This window comes from Pyrus communis, chromosome 12, assembly GCF_963583255.1.
Source record: "Pyrus communis chromosome 12, drPyrComm1.1, whole genome shotgun sequence".
Taxonomy (NCBI): Eukaryota; Viridiplantae; Streptophyta; class Magnoliopsida; order Rosales; family Rosaceae; genus Pyrus; species Pyrus communis.
The window spans coordinates 18,272,687-18,290,654 of NC_084814.1; the positions used below are offsets into that span (position 1 = coordinate 18,272,687).

The 17,968-nt window shown below is 38.7% G+C and overlaps 3 protein-coding genes and 1 pseudogene across 3 annotated transcripts; 1 reads left to right on the plus strand and 3 right to left on the minus strand.

Moving 5' to 3' along the window:
• Window positions 1–3: 3 nt before the first annotated feature.
• Window positions 4–2,622, minus strand: LOC137711034 (uncharacterized). The gene is made up of 7 exons (XM_068450230.1): window positions 2,377–2,622; window positions 2,093–2,239; window positions 1,903–2,001; window positions 1,527–1,718; window positions 1,201–1,320; window positions 977–1,048; window positions 4–484 (listed from the first exon to the last, which is right to left on the minus strand). Exons 1-7 carry the CDS (start codon window positions 2,620–2,622, stop codon window positions 257–259), a joined length of 1,104 nt encoding a protein of 367 aa, XP_068306331.1. The 3' UTR covers window positions 4–256.
• Window positions 2,623–3,459: 837 nt separating this feature from the next.
• Window positions 3,460–4,947, plus strand: LOC137710498 (uncharacterized). Its single transcript, XM_068449538.1, has 2 exons — window positions 3,460–3,900; window positions 4,293–4,947. The coding sequence occupies exons 1-2, from the start codon at window positions 3,508–3,510 to the stop codon at window positions 4,860–4,862; spliced, it is 963 nt and encodes a 320-aa protein (XP_068305639.1). The 5' UTR covers window positions 3,460–3,507; the 3' UTR covers window positions 4,863–4,947.
• LOC137710499 (uncharacterized) lies at window positions 4,910–6,838 on the minus strand. Its single transcript, XM_068449539.1, has 5 exons — window positions 6,407–6,838; window positions 6,212–6,291; window positions 5,908–5,983; window positions 5,475–5,600; window positions 4,910–5,379 (listed from the first exon to the last, which is right to left on the minus strand). The coding sequence occupies exons 1-5, from the start codon at window positions 6,740–6,742 to the stop codon at window positions 5,239–5,241; spliced, it is 759 nt and encodes a 252-aa protein (XP_068305640.1). The 5' UTR covers window positions 6,743–6,838; the 3' UTR covers window positions 4,910–5,238.
• Window positions 6,839–12,276: 5,438 nt separating this feature from the next.
• The window catches only part of LOC137710104 (serine/threonine-protein kinase BLUS1-like), a 7,540-nt pseudogene continuing 1,848 nt past the window's right edge, over window positions 12,277–17,968 (minus strand).

Below are 17,968 nucleotides of genomic sequence, written 5' to 3' on the forward strand. Positions count from 1 at the left end.
AGAGAAACATCAATACAATTAGTGTCTTCCACAATCCATATACCAGTTTTTGATTCTGTAATTGCTGATAAAATGTTTACTTAATTCAACTTAATAAGGAAATTTATCGTCAAATACAATATCAGAAAACGCAGTTATGAGCAAAATTGGTCCCGATGAGAAATAGGCTAAAGTAAGAGAAATTAGCCAAGACGTAGCTGAAATGCCCAAGATTTTGTAAGCTGAATTAGTAACACGCCAATGCAAGTCAATCTGCTCAATCAAACTTCAAACTCGCTTTCGCCATGGCAAGAGCACCTTCATAAGTTTGATTTCCTCCGATAAATCCGCTCATGTGAACAAAAACACATCCGGGAATCCCAGCCTCCTTCGAGAGCTCCTCATCCCTAAGCCCCCGCCATTGTGATGCAAGAGCCTTTCGGCTCTCAAAACTTTCAGGAGCAACGGCCACCGCCTGAACTCTCCAGTGTTTGCTCCTATCATCCTGCATATCATTTTATTGTGATAACAAAATTAGGGACTCTTCTCCAGACAAAATTTGCAGACATTATTAGCTGCATAACCAAATGGAACGTAAAGGTCATAGAAAACATTCAAATTTTGTTCTAGGTAAGTTTGGGAGATATCATACATTAGTAATGCGAGTATAGACAACGCTTCCAAATGATCCCAGAGATACGTCCTTTAAAGCTACTTGCATTTCCAATATCTCTATAAAGAAGCTAAATATAGTTCGGACTTGCATGGAAAGAACTTGCATATTTACAGGCAAACAAGTTTCCAAATGCCAATACCCTCTTAACATGTATTATATCCATTGTTGTGACTCAGTTTCCTAATATTTTCTTTGCGCATGATAAAATCACAAGCGGGAATAATTATAGCACCTAAATGCATTCGTACTTCGTACACATTAATGGAGGGAAAGATTATATTAAGAAAGAAGAGAGCATGGACACCAGATAGATAATAGTACCTGATAGAGAACATATTTGATGGGCGGCTCAATCTTCATCTCCTCTTCAAGTTCAAATAAATGAAGCTTCCACTGCGTGAAATAAAAATTATATAAACCGCTCAAAAAGTTGAATGTAATGAAGAAATTGTAAAACTAATAGCATTAGCATTAGACAATGATACGAGAAAGCTTAAACCTAAGAGTATTTAACTGGCATAAAGAATACACCTTTGCATACTTACAGGGCAAAATCGATTCATAACCATGATTTCTCCACTAGGATCAACACTCCATCTTGCTAAGAGACACTCCATTACAATAGACCGTGCTGGTAACCATGATTTTGCATGAAAACGGACACTCTGAAATTGGAAAAAGGACCATTAAAAAGGGATGCAAATAAATCCCCAAAACACCCAACCTCAACAAAGCTTTAATCCCTTCTATTTGGTTATGTGCTCGATTCAAGACAAATATATTGCAAAAGAATGTTAATGTGAATTTATTAATGAAGAAGTAAAGAGAATATTCCATATTTCTGTTAAGTCTTAACAAAAGAAAGGCATACACTTAAAAACTCGCTGCCCGCCAGTTCCATTGCTCGTTGAAAGGCTTCATTCTCCTTTTCAGATGATTGATCGGGATCTATCCAATCCAAATTCAACCTGCCTACCCTTGAAGACAAGTGTGTATTATTCACATATCTTGGAGGCTGGTCAGTATCATACTGATTGATCCCATTGTCAACAGCATCAATTGCCTGTTACAAGTAATCACGGCAAAAATGGCATCCTTACAATGGTTTTGTTCTAATTTATAACATAACAGGTCTTCAGCATCAACACACCCGTTCAATTTCAAATTAAGTTAAAAATTTAAAGGTAGCACGGCCCCATTCTACTTTCACGTAGAATAAGAAGAAAAGATGCAGAATTTAGTAGTACCTCCATAAAGCTTTTGTACACAGCCAGGAATAACCTATGCACATCGAGGTGACCTTCATCGACCTGAAGCTCCTTCGCTATTATTTCCTTCCCGAAATGCTTCAAACAGATTTGTACACAAGAATAGTTACGCATTTGCAAATCCCATTACTTAAATCCCTAAAAAGATATGACCTTTAGAAGCACATACCTTGTAAACCAGACCAGCACTACTCAGCTTAGTCTTAAACCCATGCCCAAAAACCTCCTCGAAACCCTTCTGGTGATGATCGTATCGATCCTGACTAGGATCATACACACCCCCAACATCAAGCACAGCATCCAGACCCTCCAAAACCTAAAACCCTCAAACAAACAATAACAACGACAATAAGAAATCACAAATTGGTTTCAAATTTCAACCAAGTAACTTCATTTATCATCAATTTTCTCGGGAACCAAACAGAAAATGGAAAAGGGATGAAAAAAAAAAACCTTGGGGTCGCGGGTGCGGACGATTTCGGCGTTGGAGAACTTGTCGGTTAGGCGAATCATGAAGCAGCCGAGGGCTTCGTCGCAGTGGAAGCTACCGTTGTGGGTCCCGACTCGCTTAGGCGACGTGGCGGCGGCCATGAGAGAGCGGGAGAGAGAGTGGAATAGGTGCAGATGTCGGCGGTGGTAGTGGGCGGGGAAGGCGATAGGGAACGTGTGCTTAAACCCTCTGCCTACTAGCGGAAGCATGCCTTAGCGGGGAATTCAACAGTCGGGAGTTATTTCTACTAATTTAATTATTAATTTTACCATCTGTTAAAAAATTACTAATTTTACGGATTTGGATCCCCTCTTGAATATAGGAGGCTAAGCCTCTTGAATAAATCACAGGCCGTTGAATTTTAATTCAACGGTTACAAACAGAAACCCTCTAAAAATTATAATAATTATAGCTGTTAGATCAAAATCCAAAAGTCCGTGTGGTTTGCTCAGAAGGCTCAGCCTCCTAAGTTTAGGAGATGATCCAAATCCTAATTTTACCATTAACTTCTTAACAATATATTGAGAAATGCTAAGAGTCAAAATGTCCAAATCAAGCACGTGGTCATTTACCGTAGCGGTGGAAAAGTGTTGTGCCTATACATAATGGTGTGAGTTCAAACCCTCGTCGATAACTAATATAACATCTAACTTACTAACGCTATCGTTCGACTCAAAAAATAAAAAATAAATAAATGTTCATATCAGTAATAATAGTAAAAAAAAAAAAAAAAGATAGTATTAAGTGTTTTCTAATCGAAATACCAATCTGCTAGGAAGGGTGAACGAGCTTCAAATAATTTTAATTAATTATGAAATATTTTTATTAATTTTTATTGGTTTAAACATTTATTATAATTAATTGTTGATTGTGTGCATTACAATTTGTCTTCCGTCCTATTTTTTTAATATTCATACCAATATTACAAAATATTAAACCAAATAAAAATTTTTAATCACTTGCGTTGCAATACCCTTGCCTTCTCCAATTTCAAATAAGTAAATGGTAATTAAACATGAAAAGTTTGAGGTGAGTGGTGAGTATTTCCTCAAACAAAACGCGAGATAGGATAACAAAATCCTCCAGTGACCACCATGCCCTTAACCATCAAGCTCGCTTGGGCACCCTCCACAAACCCCACATCTCATCTCCTCCCACCAAAACTCCTCGCCCCATCAGAATCCTCCTCTGCACTCTTCCCCCGAGCTTCTCCTTCCCCACCTCATCGACCCCTCATAGCAAAATGCACGACTGGCGGCACCGCTGGAGAGGGCGGCGGCCTGAAGAAGGCACTGATTGGCATTGTGGGAGAGCAAGTGGAGGAGCTCCTGAAACGAGAAGAGAACAGGGAGTTGCTCGATGGGTTGGAAAAGGCGTCTCAGAGGGTTGAGAATGCCAAGAGAGAGCTGGCTGAGATTGAAAGGCAGGAACTTGAGGCCAAGCTTGTGAGGGATTACATTACCCAACTTGAAAGCAGAGCTTCTGAGGTTCTCCCTCTTTCCAATTCCCAATTTTTGTGGGTTTCCTGAATTGGGTTTTTGTTTTAGGTGCCTTATTATATTTCCTTGAAGTTATTCGATTGAGAATTATTAGTAGCGCTTCAAAATAGTCATCGTGCACTCTGTCTGCCTTATCTTATTATCGGGGATGACTTTTTTGGAGTGTCGATATCAGCTCCCACTCGATTGTTTGTTTAATTTGTAAGTGAAAATGGTCAGTTTAATTGTTGAAAACATTGATTTGTCCTTTGATTCTGTTGAGTTGTTAGGACTTTTTTGTTTCTGACTTTAACTTTTGTTCAAAGACAATGACAATTGACGTGTTATATGTTGTTGGGCATCTGTTCCTGCTAAGATTGTTAGCTGTGTTTGCATTGAAGATTGCAGAATGTCAAAAGGAGATATCAGAAGCGAAATCCATGGTTGAAGAAGCCGAACGTGCCCTCTCACAAGACGGGGATCAACTTGGAGACGGATATGCTTCTGCAGAGACCGAAAATAAGGAGATAGACAAGGATAAAGAGAGATGGCAATCGATCAAGGCAGCTTCAGTTTCCGCCCTTGTCGGCACTGTTGCCGGATTGCCCTTCTCCTTCACTCAAGTGGCAAGCATTTCCGAGCTCATCCTCCCTCTGGGAGTCACCTTCGCTAGCTGCGCTCTATTTGGAGTCACGTTTCGATACACAATGCGAAGAGACCTTGACAACGTTCAACTCAAGACCGGAGCGCCTGCAGCCTTCGGTGTTGTCAAGGGGCTTGCTACACTGGATGGTGGAAAGCCTTTGGAACTGAATGCTGGTAGCTTCGTATCACACGCTTTTGATGGAGCGATTTACGTATCTCAGAGTCTTTTTGTTTTTCTTTCTGCTGCTGTTGCTCTGGACTATTGTTTTAAGACGGGGCTCTTGAGTCCCTTTCCTATCAAGAAATCTGTATCGGGATCCAATTAACCGAAAGATGTACATACTTACGAGAGACACGATACTTTGAGCGTTATTTAAGATGTTGATGATAAATAAAATGATTATTTCATGATCTTGTACTTAATCGATAAACAAACCATGGCGCTTTGCCCGCCAGTGTCGGTAAAGAAAAGGCATCTACATTCTCCATCATGTGAATTCATCTTCGTCATCAGGATGTTCTAATTCATATCGGTGTGCAGCTAGTGACATCGGACTACATTTCTTGTATGGTATCTCTCGACGCTTCCTCATGCGCTGAGCTTGCAGTCGCGGCTGTTTTTATTTTAGTAAAAGATGACCATCTAACATTCATGATACTTTGTAAGGCACAAGGCTGCGTTCGGAAATTCAAGTTGACCTTCTAGTGTTTCCTTCTTTCATTTTCCTCTTCATTCGAGCGCTCACGATCTTGTGAAGGCTTCTTGGGAACTCCCCAATCATCGACCTCATTTCTCGATTGTTCATCACTGGATGGAAGGTTCTTATTTCCTCTTTTCTTCCCCTGCAGATGACGTAAAACCGATTAAGCTTGTGTTGGACATGGGTACAATCTACCTACAATTTTCAAAACTGCTATGGAACTTAAGTAGTTAATACCTCCTCAGAGGTTCCTTGATACCCACTCCGATGATCTTTCCTACTAGTTGTTAATGAGAGATGCTTTGCAGCCTCGTTAAAGAATTGAAAGCCCTGAAGATCTCCATTTTTAATACTTGTTTCCAGCTGCAAGGGAAAAAATGTGGAATTGCAGAGAATACGGTTACATGGTGTGCAAACAATTGAATGAACTCGCAATCAAAATGCCTCAAAACCATTAGTCTAGGAACTCTAGAGCTTTCCCAACAACATAATATTAAATGACAGCATATAGTGCCATCCATGTTGCCTAGCAATATACTTCTTTTCCATTCCGTAACATTTCACCGTTCATTTGAAAAGGCTCCGTTAACAGACTCAAACATACACTCTATTGAACCCCAACAAGCCATAAAGGTTAAACAGGGTAGAAAGAATGGTCGCGAACTTATACCTGGACATGAATAATGCAGAAAACGATGCTAGCAATGGGCAGCCAGCTCTCCTCAGGTGACAACGACAAATTCGTCCTAACAAATCACGGGCAAGTCACATTAGTGCCCAGAATCACAGATACAGATAACCAGAACAGAAGCATAAGCTCAACAGTTTGTTGATCATTGGTATGACAGAATTTCCTCATTTGTCAAAAACTGAAAACGATAAGCACACAAGTATGCAATACAACTGCTCAATTAAACAACACCAGAGTATGCAAATACAATGCAAGCATTCAATCAAGAGTATGAGAGTCAAACCTCAGGTAGGGAACCAAGTACACAAGCGCATACACCGCATACCGCCGTTTTCCGGTATCCAACCAAGCAAAAATCCAACTCTACAATTATTCAGTCCAACCCAACAAAAATTAAAACAAACCCAACAAACAAATTCATATAAATAATCAAAAAGTTCAAGAATTTGAAAGAAAAATGGGTTTTTTGTTGTTTTACCAGCCAATTGAAGTAGGGAATGAAGCTGATGACGCCCATGACGGCGAACCTGGCATCGGTGGAATCCATCGCCGAACCGCCTTCGGCATCGTCATCGGGAGTGCTGGCGGGAAGCACCAGAGACGAGAGCATGCAGGCGCCAATGGCGGCGACGAACGGCGCGTCGTTTGAGAACTCCGCTCTGCAGGGTCTGTATCCGGTGAGCTTTTTGTTCTTCTTACTGTTTGGGTGTTTGCTGGTGGAGAGGAGACAGGGTCTGAGGCTGGAGAGCTGAGGAGGAAGCGGCGGCGGCGGTTTTAGAGAATGGAGAGTGGAGGAGTAGTGAATTGCGGCCATGGCTTTGGCTTTAGCATGCGCCACTACACTCCACCGCCAATGTAATCTCGGCACAGCTGAATGGCGGCCGCCTCGAGTCTCGCGCGTTTCAAACTACACGTCACGTCGTTTAGTTTGATTGACCACAATAATAATAAGAAATGCTGCCTACACAGTACACACTTATATTTACTTTTTATAATCTCTGTCAATTCACGATTATTAAATTAAATAAATGGAAGAAGATTAATGATAAAAAATTAATAAGAATGTATAAGAGATAAAAATGAGTGCTTGAGTAGCAGTGCTATCCTAATAATATCATGAACTTACCTACTCAAAGTCACAATAACAATGTCTCAATCTAATTATTTTGTGTTTTAACCTTCTCACGTGCTAATACTTGATTTTTGTGTTATAAATTAGTTGGGTGAACTATCAATTTAGTTCTTGAATTATTATCTCAGTGAAAACTAGGTCCCTAAACTGTTTTTTTTTTTTAGAAAAATCAATCACTGATTTATAAAAATCTACCAATTACATCCCTAATATTATATTTGAATCTACTATATTCAATTTTCCGTCAATTTAAGTCACATTACTTGAATGTGATACACATTAGAGGGTAGATTGGTAATTTTATCTTTAAAAATAGTGTATCGAGTTAACTTAGATGGTGAATTGGTAGTTTTTCATAAAGAAATAGTGTAAGTTAACTTTGGAGGGTGAATTAGATGTTAAATTCGCAACCTATATGAAATGTTAAAGGCTTATAGGCGAGAAAATGATATTATTACACTCTAAAGAATGTGATACACATTAGAGGGTAGATTGGTAATTTTATCTTAAAAAATAGTGTATCGAGTTAACTTTAGATGGTGAATTGGTAGTTTTTCATAAAGAAATAGTGTAAGTTAACTTTGGAGGGTAAATTAGATGTTAAATTCGCAACCTATATGAAATGTTAAAGGCATATAGGCGAGAAAATGATATTATTACACTCTAAAGAATGTCAAGTAACTTAAATTGACGAAAAATTGGATAAAATTACCAATTTTCAATGAATTTGGGGACTTATTTTACCGAAGAAATAATTTAAGGATCTAATTTTTACTGAGATGATAATTCATGGACTAAATTGGCATTTCATCCTAAATCAGTTTAAACACAGCTCGAGCTTGCATCTTGTTTGACTATTATATTTGAGTTTTTATCACTAATAGCATGGACGGATCTATATAGGGATCCGAGAGGTCTCGGGAGCCTTCGGAAGCCCGAAGAAACACTTGTGATCAACCTTTGGGACCCTCCAACAATTTGGGCAAGTGCAACGGAGAGGCTTGTTGCCTCCATGGATGTGCATGCTGCAGTGCTTATAAAGAAGAAGAAAAGGTTTCTAATTTTTGTTTTAATCCTCTAAATCGTTGCAACCTCCCAACTTTAAACTCAAGTTACCCCATCCCTTAGCACCATTTGCCATTCCACCACCTCTAGCTGCCTAATTTTATTTCTTCCAAATTCATTTAAGTTTTTTAATCCTAAACTCTAGTCTCAACTCCCAATTGTAATATACATGTTACATTAACAAAATTCATCTTTGTAAAGTCATTAATTGATGCGTTATGTTGCTGAGGAGAATTTGTTGGTTTTATTACCTTTGAGATTAATCTTGATTATTATTATTTTTCAAACGGGACAACTAGTGGTAAGCCACGGTTATCCACCCCTTCTAGGGGCCTAGAAGACTCACAAAGACATTTTAGCTTTCTCATGGCCACAGTCAAGCAGACTCACTAGCTTGGATCCTCGAACCCGGGACCTCCCTATTTTTTGTATTTTAAGAGCCGAAATCCGCGCTCTTACCACTTGGCCACTTGATGTGGTTGATTAATTTTGATTATTCAATGAACCAAATTCAATAAAAAATAGTGCTATGGAACCAAATTAGTCTAATATTTTATTTTTTGAACTTTTATCTTGGGACCCCCCCCCCCCCCCCCGAGATCTTGAAATCTTGGATCCGTCACTGACTAATAGCCAAAATTTTTACTGAGATGATAATTCATGGACTAAATTGGCATTTCATCCTAAATCAGTTTAAACACAGCTTGATTTGCATCTTGTTTGACTATTATGACACACCCCGACCGAGATCAGAGCGTGTTGGCCGTCATACGAAGGTGACGTAGCCATGTGCACGTGCGGAAGCTAATAAAGTAATAATAAAAAGGTATGAATAATTAAAAACTAGCGTACAAAGTACTAAAACAAGTGCTAGTAAGTGAGATACAATTTCAGAGCAGGTCTATAGCAGCCCAAAAGAAAAAGATAACAGTAGTACGCCCGAAGGCGACCCTACAATGGGGAGTGTCTGTCAGAAACGCCGGAAAGCCCTCAGGGGAAACCACCGCAACGGCTAAGCAACTAGAACCTGGAGGGGCGCAAAACAAAAGCGTGAGTGGGCAAAAACAAAGTTCTTTGAAAACCATTTAGCAAAATACATTCTAACCCCTCGCCGTAAAACCTGTATACTTCCCAGATAAATAAACATATATACGTATGTATAAATATGCCAAACATGCTCAAGGGTATGCCATTCATGCTCCAGAATATGTCATGTCGGAACTTCATAATGAATGCAAGTGCCCAGGTATAAATCACATCAATAGCACAACATCTGGCAGCCGGAGTCACCTAACGTGACCTGTACGGCTGCATATAGAGCTCAAATCTCAAACTCACTAACTGAACCTGCCCACGAGTCGGAACCACCTAAAGTGGTCTGTACGACAGGCCTGGGTGTAATATATATATACGCTCTAGTGCTACGATCACGTGAAGGCTGTGCGAATAATCGCGGGTCACCTACGAGTCGGAACCACCTAATGTGGTCTGTACGACAGGCCTATGCACCTAACTTGGATCCAAGCTGAGCGTGTGGTGCGGGAGGTGAACATCACGTGAAGGATTGCGCCCTACTCTGGGCGGGAGCACTAACACCGGGGGTGCAGATTATGAGCTCTCTAAGCATCTCTAACCACTACTGAAATATAAACGTGAATAACACTTACCTGGCACTTACCTGTACGTCCACAGCACCAATACGCATATATAAATGTATGCCACTACTAATGCATGTGATGATGCATAAACAATAACAATATGGTGCATGGCATAACATACAAAACCCTTTTTAATCAATTTCTGGGAATATAAATGTATATAGGTATATACGGAAAACAAAAGCCCACTCACTGGTATGTAGAAGGGTCGTAGCCCCCCTGCCTCGCGTGTGCACGCTCGTCCTCGGGGTACGTGTCACCTAAATGCGAAATAACTATAAAAACGTTAACTTTAAAGCACATAACCAACTTCTCGTAATAACTTCTCATACATTGCTCAAAATGGACAAATGAATATACCAACGTGCTCTACACAACCTCAGGATCACAACCATATTTTTAAAATAATTTTCCTCCGCCGCACGCGCCCCCACGCGCCGGCCAAGGCAAGGACCTACGCGCCCCCCACGCGCGGCCACGTGCCATGCACACTGACGGTGTCAACTGACGCCGTCAGGAATATTCCGTTAAACTGACGGAATATTCCGTTAAACCTAACTGACGCCGTCACTGCCGTTAGGAATATTCCATTAAACTTAACGGAATATTCTCCTTTTTTCTCCGATCTAACCTCGCCGGACTCCGGCCACCTGGAAAACTGGGAAAGTTTAAAACTCACTAATCTCCGTCGTTTTTCATCCATTTTTCACGTATTTTATACCAAAATGAAGCCCTAAACCTCATCTACCACGTTGGACTAGTTTTAGAGCCTAAAAACAACGGAACCAAACTTTTCAAAAACATGAAAATTCGGCCAAACTTACAGTTCTTGGTTCCGACGTCCAAATCCGTCCAACGATGCACTCCCAAGCTCCTTGGGACCTCACCAACACATCTACAAGCTTCAAAAGTCCAAAAGCTAACTAGATTAAATTTGCATGAACAGTACACAATTCGGACCACTTCGAAACGACGTGAAAATTGTAGTTTTCTTACCTGAAAATGGTACCACTAGACTCCTCTCAGCCTCACGAGCTTGATGGTGTACTTGGTTCCCTCGATCTGCTAAGGTTTGAGGGGTTTTGGGGTTTGTTCGTACAGTTTCAATGGAGAAGGGAGGAAGGGAGCACGGGAGAGACAGAGAGAGGACAGAAGGAGAGAGAGAGAGAGAGGGACAGTGTCTGTGTGTGGGAGTGTGTGTGTGGTCCAACACATGCCACACCACACAAAATAACCCATAACGTGACAAAAACGAACTAGGGGCAAAGTCGTAATTTCACACATGCGTTTCGATATTTCCGGGACGGGATGTCACAATTATATTTGAGTTTTTATCACTAATAGCCAAAATTTAACACCTACTTTCATAAATGTCATTTTTTTATAAAATTTGTCAAAAATAACAAAAAAATCCACTTAAATAGACTTAAATACCCTTAAAATTAAAACCAAATAAACATAAGAATAACATAAGTTCTTATAAGTGGTGGAACATGCCCTTTTAAGACTAGCATCCAATATCTTCGTTAACACAAGTTCGTATACAAAATTTTACTATCAAAAGCTGTAATATCTTCATTTTATCGTTGTTTTGTAATTTCAGAACAATGTATTTAAACACTTATGATTAAACACAAAAGGGAGTCCTTCTGATTAAACACAACAAGGAGTCCTTCAACATGACACTTGAATTTTGTTTTGGTTTTAATAGTTAGAGTTAGTAATATACATCATTAATTTAGCTTTGTCCAACAATTTTTCCCTGCTGGAGCGGTTGAGTTGTTTCGTTACAACTCCCACCAGAATTTCATTGACCTCCCATGTTCAATGAGTTATAAACTAATCAGAAATTGATCTCCACAAGTTTGATACTACCAACTCTCCTCGCGGTTTCACAATTTGAACAACAAGTACGAGATATTTATTTAAGTGTTTTGGCTTTTATATGTAAATGGATTTTGAATTTTGAAGGTATTTAGGTCTATTTATTTGAGTTTTTTTTTTATATATTTGAAAGTTTTTATAAAATGTGACATTTATGAAATGAGGTATTAAATTTTAACTGTTAATGATAAATACTCATTATATTTATTATTATTATTATTATTATTATTTGAGTTTAGTGATAGCGTTAGTACGTTAGAAGTTAATTGTTAGGGACAAAGGAAAGTCGGTTAGAATCGAACCCACACCAAGATACATAAACCTAAATGCTTTCCACCAATTTCAATACGAGTTTGTGAACTAAACAACTTAAGCTTAAGTACTCCACATTTACAATTCGAGATGCCCTGAGAGAGTTTCCTTAATTCTCCATATTTTCAAGTTAAATTAGCCAAAAATCTATGAATTAGAATTTAACTCATCTCAAAGGTAAATATTAATTTTAATACATGAATTATTTTGATTCTTTGTAAAATTTATAACCCCATCACGCTTTGTAGTATAGGAAATCATAACTTCTATGAACAAATTAAAATAAAGCAAATGTATTAAATCCCAAATTGATGATGCTTTCGATGAAGCAGATTTAGTATAAATCAAATAATAAATAAGCATTGTGACCAGAGGAAGGCTGAAATGCCTCTATGAGTCTTCCCGGCTCCCGAAAGGGATGGAAAACCGTGACTTGCCACCGGTTGTTCCCCATTTAAAGGAGAAGAAAAAGAAAAAAATATTTGTGTTCTACAGCAGCCATCATATACAAGCTCATAAAATCTGTTTAAACATTTATAAATATAAAATAAAATGCATCCCTATTAACTATAAAACACATATAACCTTCTCTTTTCCTTGTGATCATGGCTACGATCATCACCGCAGGGAAGGACCTAATTTTCTGTTTCCAAACCACACAAATCACATCATGATGAACCCGTAAACTCGCGTATTACTCATCTGGATTCTGAAGTGGCTGAAATCCTTGAGGAAGGAAACTTATTACCTGCAATGGGAGGAGATCCGGGAACATCAACTTCTATCCTCTCGATGCATTTACTTTTATCGGCAGCCATAAACAATTCCCATTCAGCAAAGAGGAAAATTCGTTGGAGAGAAACGGTCTACAGCTTGTGGCCGGATGTACACCGTGGATTCCCTTACACTAATCACACCTTCGGGTCACGCACCCTCAACTTCTTTCTCCATTTTCTTGCCCACATACAGCATTTAGCTGTTGTTGCAACTGTCAAGCGATAACCAACTAATTAATGATAACATAAACGCAAGCAAACAGAGGGATATACATAGAAACCCATCACCATCAACACTTTCAACTCACAACGTACCAATCCTAACCGTCCCATTTCTAAAATTCCCACTCTAGGCTCAACCACAATATTATAGAAATGTAATTGTTTTTTCATCTTTTTTCAAGCGTATTTTAAGGCGAGAATACTGTTATTAAGAACTCTTTAGCAACTCACTTGATTGTGTCTCATCTTTTCAGCATTCAGTTCATCACTCAAGTTGCTCATCCTGGAAAGAGAGAAACATCAGCCAAACTTGTATGAAAGCAGGAAAAATAAAATAAAAAAGGATTCTTCCAAAGTACTCGATTTAGACTTGGGATGACTAACCTGGCTTGAAGCTCCGATACTTTGGCGAGCAATAAACGCTCCCTCTCAGAAACTGCAGTTTCAACCTGTTGGTTGGACAAATTAGAGAATGTTACAAACTCTACAAAGATAATGACTGACTAATCATTGATATACAAGTCCAATAGAGTTTTAGAGTAAGGCCACCACCATAAGGGACAGACTAATCTATCATTTGGAAAGAAAAAAAATACCAAAGGGAAACTCCTGAGAAGCTAATACGATGCGTTATCTTTATATAAGAATTGGGAAAAAAATAAAATATACGTACATTTCCATTGTTCTCAGAACTGCGAGGCAATGGAGGTAACTTTCCATTTTGAGTAGCTGAAATAAGAAAAGGAGGTACCTTACTAACTAGTTCAATAAAAATCTGTACAAATACATAACTCATATCTAGTATTATACTCCCACAGATATTTCACTCACCTTCTACTGCCTCAGCTGGTTGCAAGCTGTTTAGCAAATTCATAATAATATCCTGCAATCAAAAGAATAAACAAATTTGCACTAAATTTGCAAGCTGAAGTTTTAAAATCAATTCTTCAAGTCTATCCACTATCTATGTTGCACCAGATTTGCTCTTTTACCTGTTGAATCAACGTCTGTTGAAAAAGATTCTGAAGCTGAGGCAGGAGAAGTGATGCAGGTACGTTGCTGTTGTTGAACTCCTTCATTGACAGAGTGGCAGGCTGAAACATAAAGAATGAAATCACATAAATAAAGGACAAATAAGATTTCAAACTACCGCCGAGGCAAAGTAAGTAACTGAACCTTCTACATTTTTGTCATAGCACAAAAAAAACAACTATGTTAGAACTAAGTGAATATATAAAATGCGGAAAAATCTAAGATAAGATCTAATATTGTTCATCAAATACTCCCATGAACTCAGATATATTTGTATACGCACACCTATAACTTAGATATCCCAGTTATTGATGAGAATGAAGTTCGTGCTCGCTATAGTTGAATCAATATCTAACGGCTGGGATTCAGATCTCATAAAGCAATCTTCTTTTATATAAGGGCTTTTTTTTTTTTTTTTTTAATCACAAATGGTCCCTGATGTTTCGCCAAGTCCTAATTCTAGTTTTTAGGTTTCAAATATCAATTTGGTCGTCCATTTATTGACATGCTCATCAATGTTGTCCCTCCGTCAGATTCTGTTAAAAATCCGTTAGTTTGCTCACATGGCGTGCATGTGGGGACAATTATCCAATGAGATAGTGCCATGTGGGTACAATAAATGGTTTAAAATTTACAAAATTATGAAAAACTAAATTCAAAAAAGTAAATTAGAAACCAAAATAATACACACGAACCGCTGGCCGAACCACCCTACCCAAACACCACCTCCGACGACCCCCCACCCCTTCCCAACAGTCCTCTTGGACTACCATGGAATTCAATATCATTAAAGCCGTCAACTTCTTGATCGCCATGACCGTCCCTGTAGAGCTCACATATGATAATAGACTTATTGGTCACAGATGAAGTGGGATGGAGAACCAGGTCTTGGTTGATTGATGTGTGCGTGGGGGGTGGCAGGTGGTTTGCGGCCCAAAATCTGGGTTTTCGGTTTTGGGATGAGGGTCAGGGAATGAAGTGGTGAGTAGGAGGGGGAGGAGGTTGAGCTGGGTGCTGTAGGGGTGGGGGAGAGGCAGGTGGCAGACATAGCAAGGGGGATTTGTTTTAGTTTTTTAACATTTTATTTATTTTACTCGCTATTTTTTTTATTTAACTTTTTGTGGGTTTTCTTCAGCATTTTTTGAAAAATGGTAATGGACAAATGGTCCCCGCATGCACACCATGTCAGCAAACTAGCGGATTTTTTTTAACGGAATCTGGCATAGAGGCAACATCAATGAGCATGCCAATATACAGACTAGAAGTAAGAGTTGACGAAACATCAAGGATTATTTCTGATAAAAACCTCTAGGGGGAGAGAGAGAGAGAGAGAGAGAGAGAGAGAGAGAGAGATCACAAACAAACCATTTGCCTGGAGTCAAATACCCAATCACCAACGCTAGCAGACTTTCTCAGAGGTGATCCCTAAAATAACAAAACAGAACATGATTTAGAACTAAAAACATTTACTTGAGAAAGGTTAAGCAAAACCAGCTACCCACCTGGGAAGAACGACGAGGTACTGGACTCGATGGAATATCCTATGGCAATCTTTTAAAGTTAGTGATTATAAAAAATAGAATAAGTAATTAAGCATAGCATAATAATAAAGCTTCACCTTTACAAGATCCAAATTTTCTGATGTCACTGAAAATCTCCCCCTGATTTGCACCAAATTAGCCTTTGACTTGTCATCCAAAGAATCTCTAAATCCTATTGACGGTAAAACAATTGGCAATAAGAATTCCAAGCAATAGGGCACATAATAGTTGGAATAGTTGCACTGTTGATTTTCATCTTTAAAACATAGTGAAAATAATCATTACCTCCAGAAGATTTTATAGGAGCTGATAAACTGTTTGCTGAAGCTCGATTGGGAAGCATCAGTGGACCACTAAAGCTTGGTGTTCGTCGTACTTCGCATTTACCTTTATCAATTATAGGTTGATTTTCATTCTCATTCCTGAAGATATCAAAAGCATAAGGAACTTATCCCACGAGAGAGAGCGAGAGATGAAACCAAAAGCTTACACTCTGGAGCATTACTCAACCATGACAAACCTTTCAAAGATGTGGCCCCTTTCTGATACTGAATGACCAAGTCCAGCACCAGGTGTGAGTGGACCACTCTGCGTTTGACGACTTTTCACAATAAGAGGTTTAGGCTTGGCCTGCACCGTGTCTTTTTCTGATGTAGATGCTGTTGCCTCAGAGCTTGATTCATTTGTCTTCCAGCCTGTTTTCTGCTGGCCAGCAGATTCCAATAAATTACTTTCAAGATCCTTGCCCTTTTTGTTTAAGCATTCAACCTGTTGTGATTCATCACCATTGATTTCTCCTTTGTAATCAGTCCAATATGATTCATTATTTTCGTTCAACTTCCCCAAACTGGAACGCCAACTAGTTTCAATCTGCTAGCATAAACAAAAAGGAAATCACCTTTCTGCATAATAATCATACTTCTAAAAGCAAAAGGCCAGCGAAGTACAAATATAAAACAAAATCTTAAACTGCAGTTAAAAGAGTGACAAATTTCTAAAGAATATAGCAAACTGTTGACCTTATCACCACTAACAGGTTTAAATTTTTCATCTTCATCCATCATTTCATCATCATCTCGCACCTAGCATAAAAAATGAAAGATAATAATTTCGAAATACACAAAAACAAGGAAACCCCCCAGAGATACTATCTTTATATGGAACATGCTGATACTTGCTAAATAATAAAATGTGTCATACCAGGGATGCTTGAGCTTTTAAATCCTCAACGTCAAAGTTCCAGGCACTAACTCCTCGCTGGTACTCACTCTGTAAAGAAAGAGAAAATGACGCCACTAAGGATTACACCAAATAATTTCTTTTACATAAATTAGTTACCATGCTCAAATTACTGGACTCTGAATGTGAACATCTGTGACCCTGTTTAAGTCAATTTTAGGTGAAAGAATAACATCTTGAAGATACATATCACACCTGTGACATTGCCTCTTGTTCTGCTGACGGCATTTTCTTTAAAGCCAGTTGTGCTGCATCTTTAAGCTGTGATAGTCCAATACTTTAGCAATTCATGAAACAGGCATACTAAAACATATGAAAGACTGAAAGCAGGGAAGCAATATAATAAAAGTGTGACAGCTAACCTGGAGGGCTTTTACACGATTCCAAAGAGGTGGTAAGTCCGTAAACAATTTCTTTATAGAAAGCTCTGGAGGTTTTGCATGCTTGAAAAAGGAGTGTTTTAATAATTTCTCTGCTGTTGGTCTCTTTGTTTGATCTTTTACCAAGCACATTGCAACCATTTCTTTAAAAGACTGATCACAACTGGAAATCCTCCAATTAGAATATTATTCTGTAATCGAAATACAATACAAGGCAACTACCAGAATTGAAGTCTTTGACACTTATATACCGATTAATGATACACAATGCAGTAATAAATGTTTGTTTACCTACATAAAACAAATGTTTGCAACAATGTCACTCTATCTAGAAAGAAAACCAATACCTTAGAGAACTTTTTATCACGGTCATAATCAAGTCCTGGAGGGGCATTCTGTATGGTCATGAGAAGAACCTACAAAAACAAACAAAAAGAGTGGCACGTCAGAGGTTTCAATGAAGAAGCACCATATAGGTGTGCAGTGTAGTTATACCCTAGTAACACAAGTACCTTCATTGGAGGGTATTTTGAAAATGGTGCATGGACCATGGGCCAACTCCAACGCCGTTATACAAATGACCAAATGTCAGCCCTGAACAGTTATCATCCAACAGAAAACTAAGAAATAAGCACACATGACCCCCTTTTTATTATATTTCAAATTATAAAGTACTGAGCAAAATGTGTCCGTTGCTCGAGAAATCAAGTTACGAAGGTAGCTTACAAAGCAGATAACATATTGAACACTTGCAACAAAAATGTGATTTCCTCTGTTTATCATGAAAGATTAAAAGATG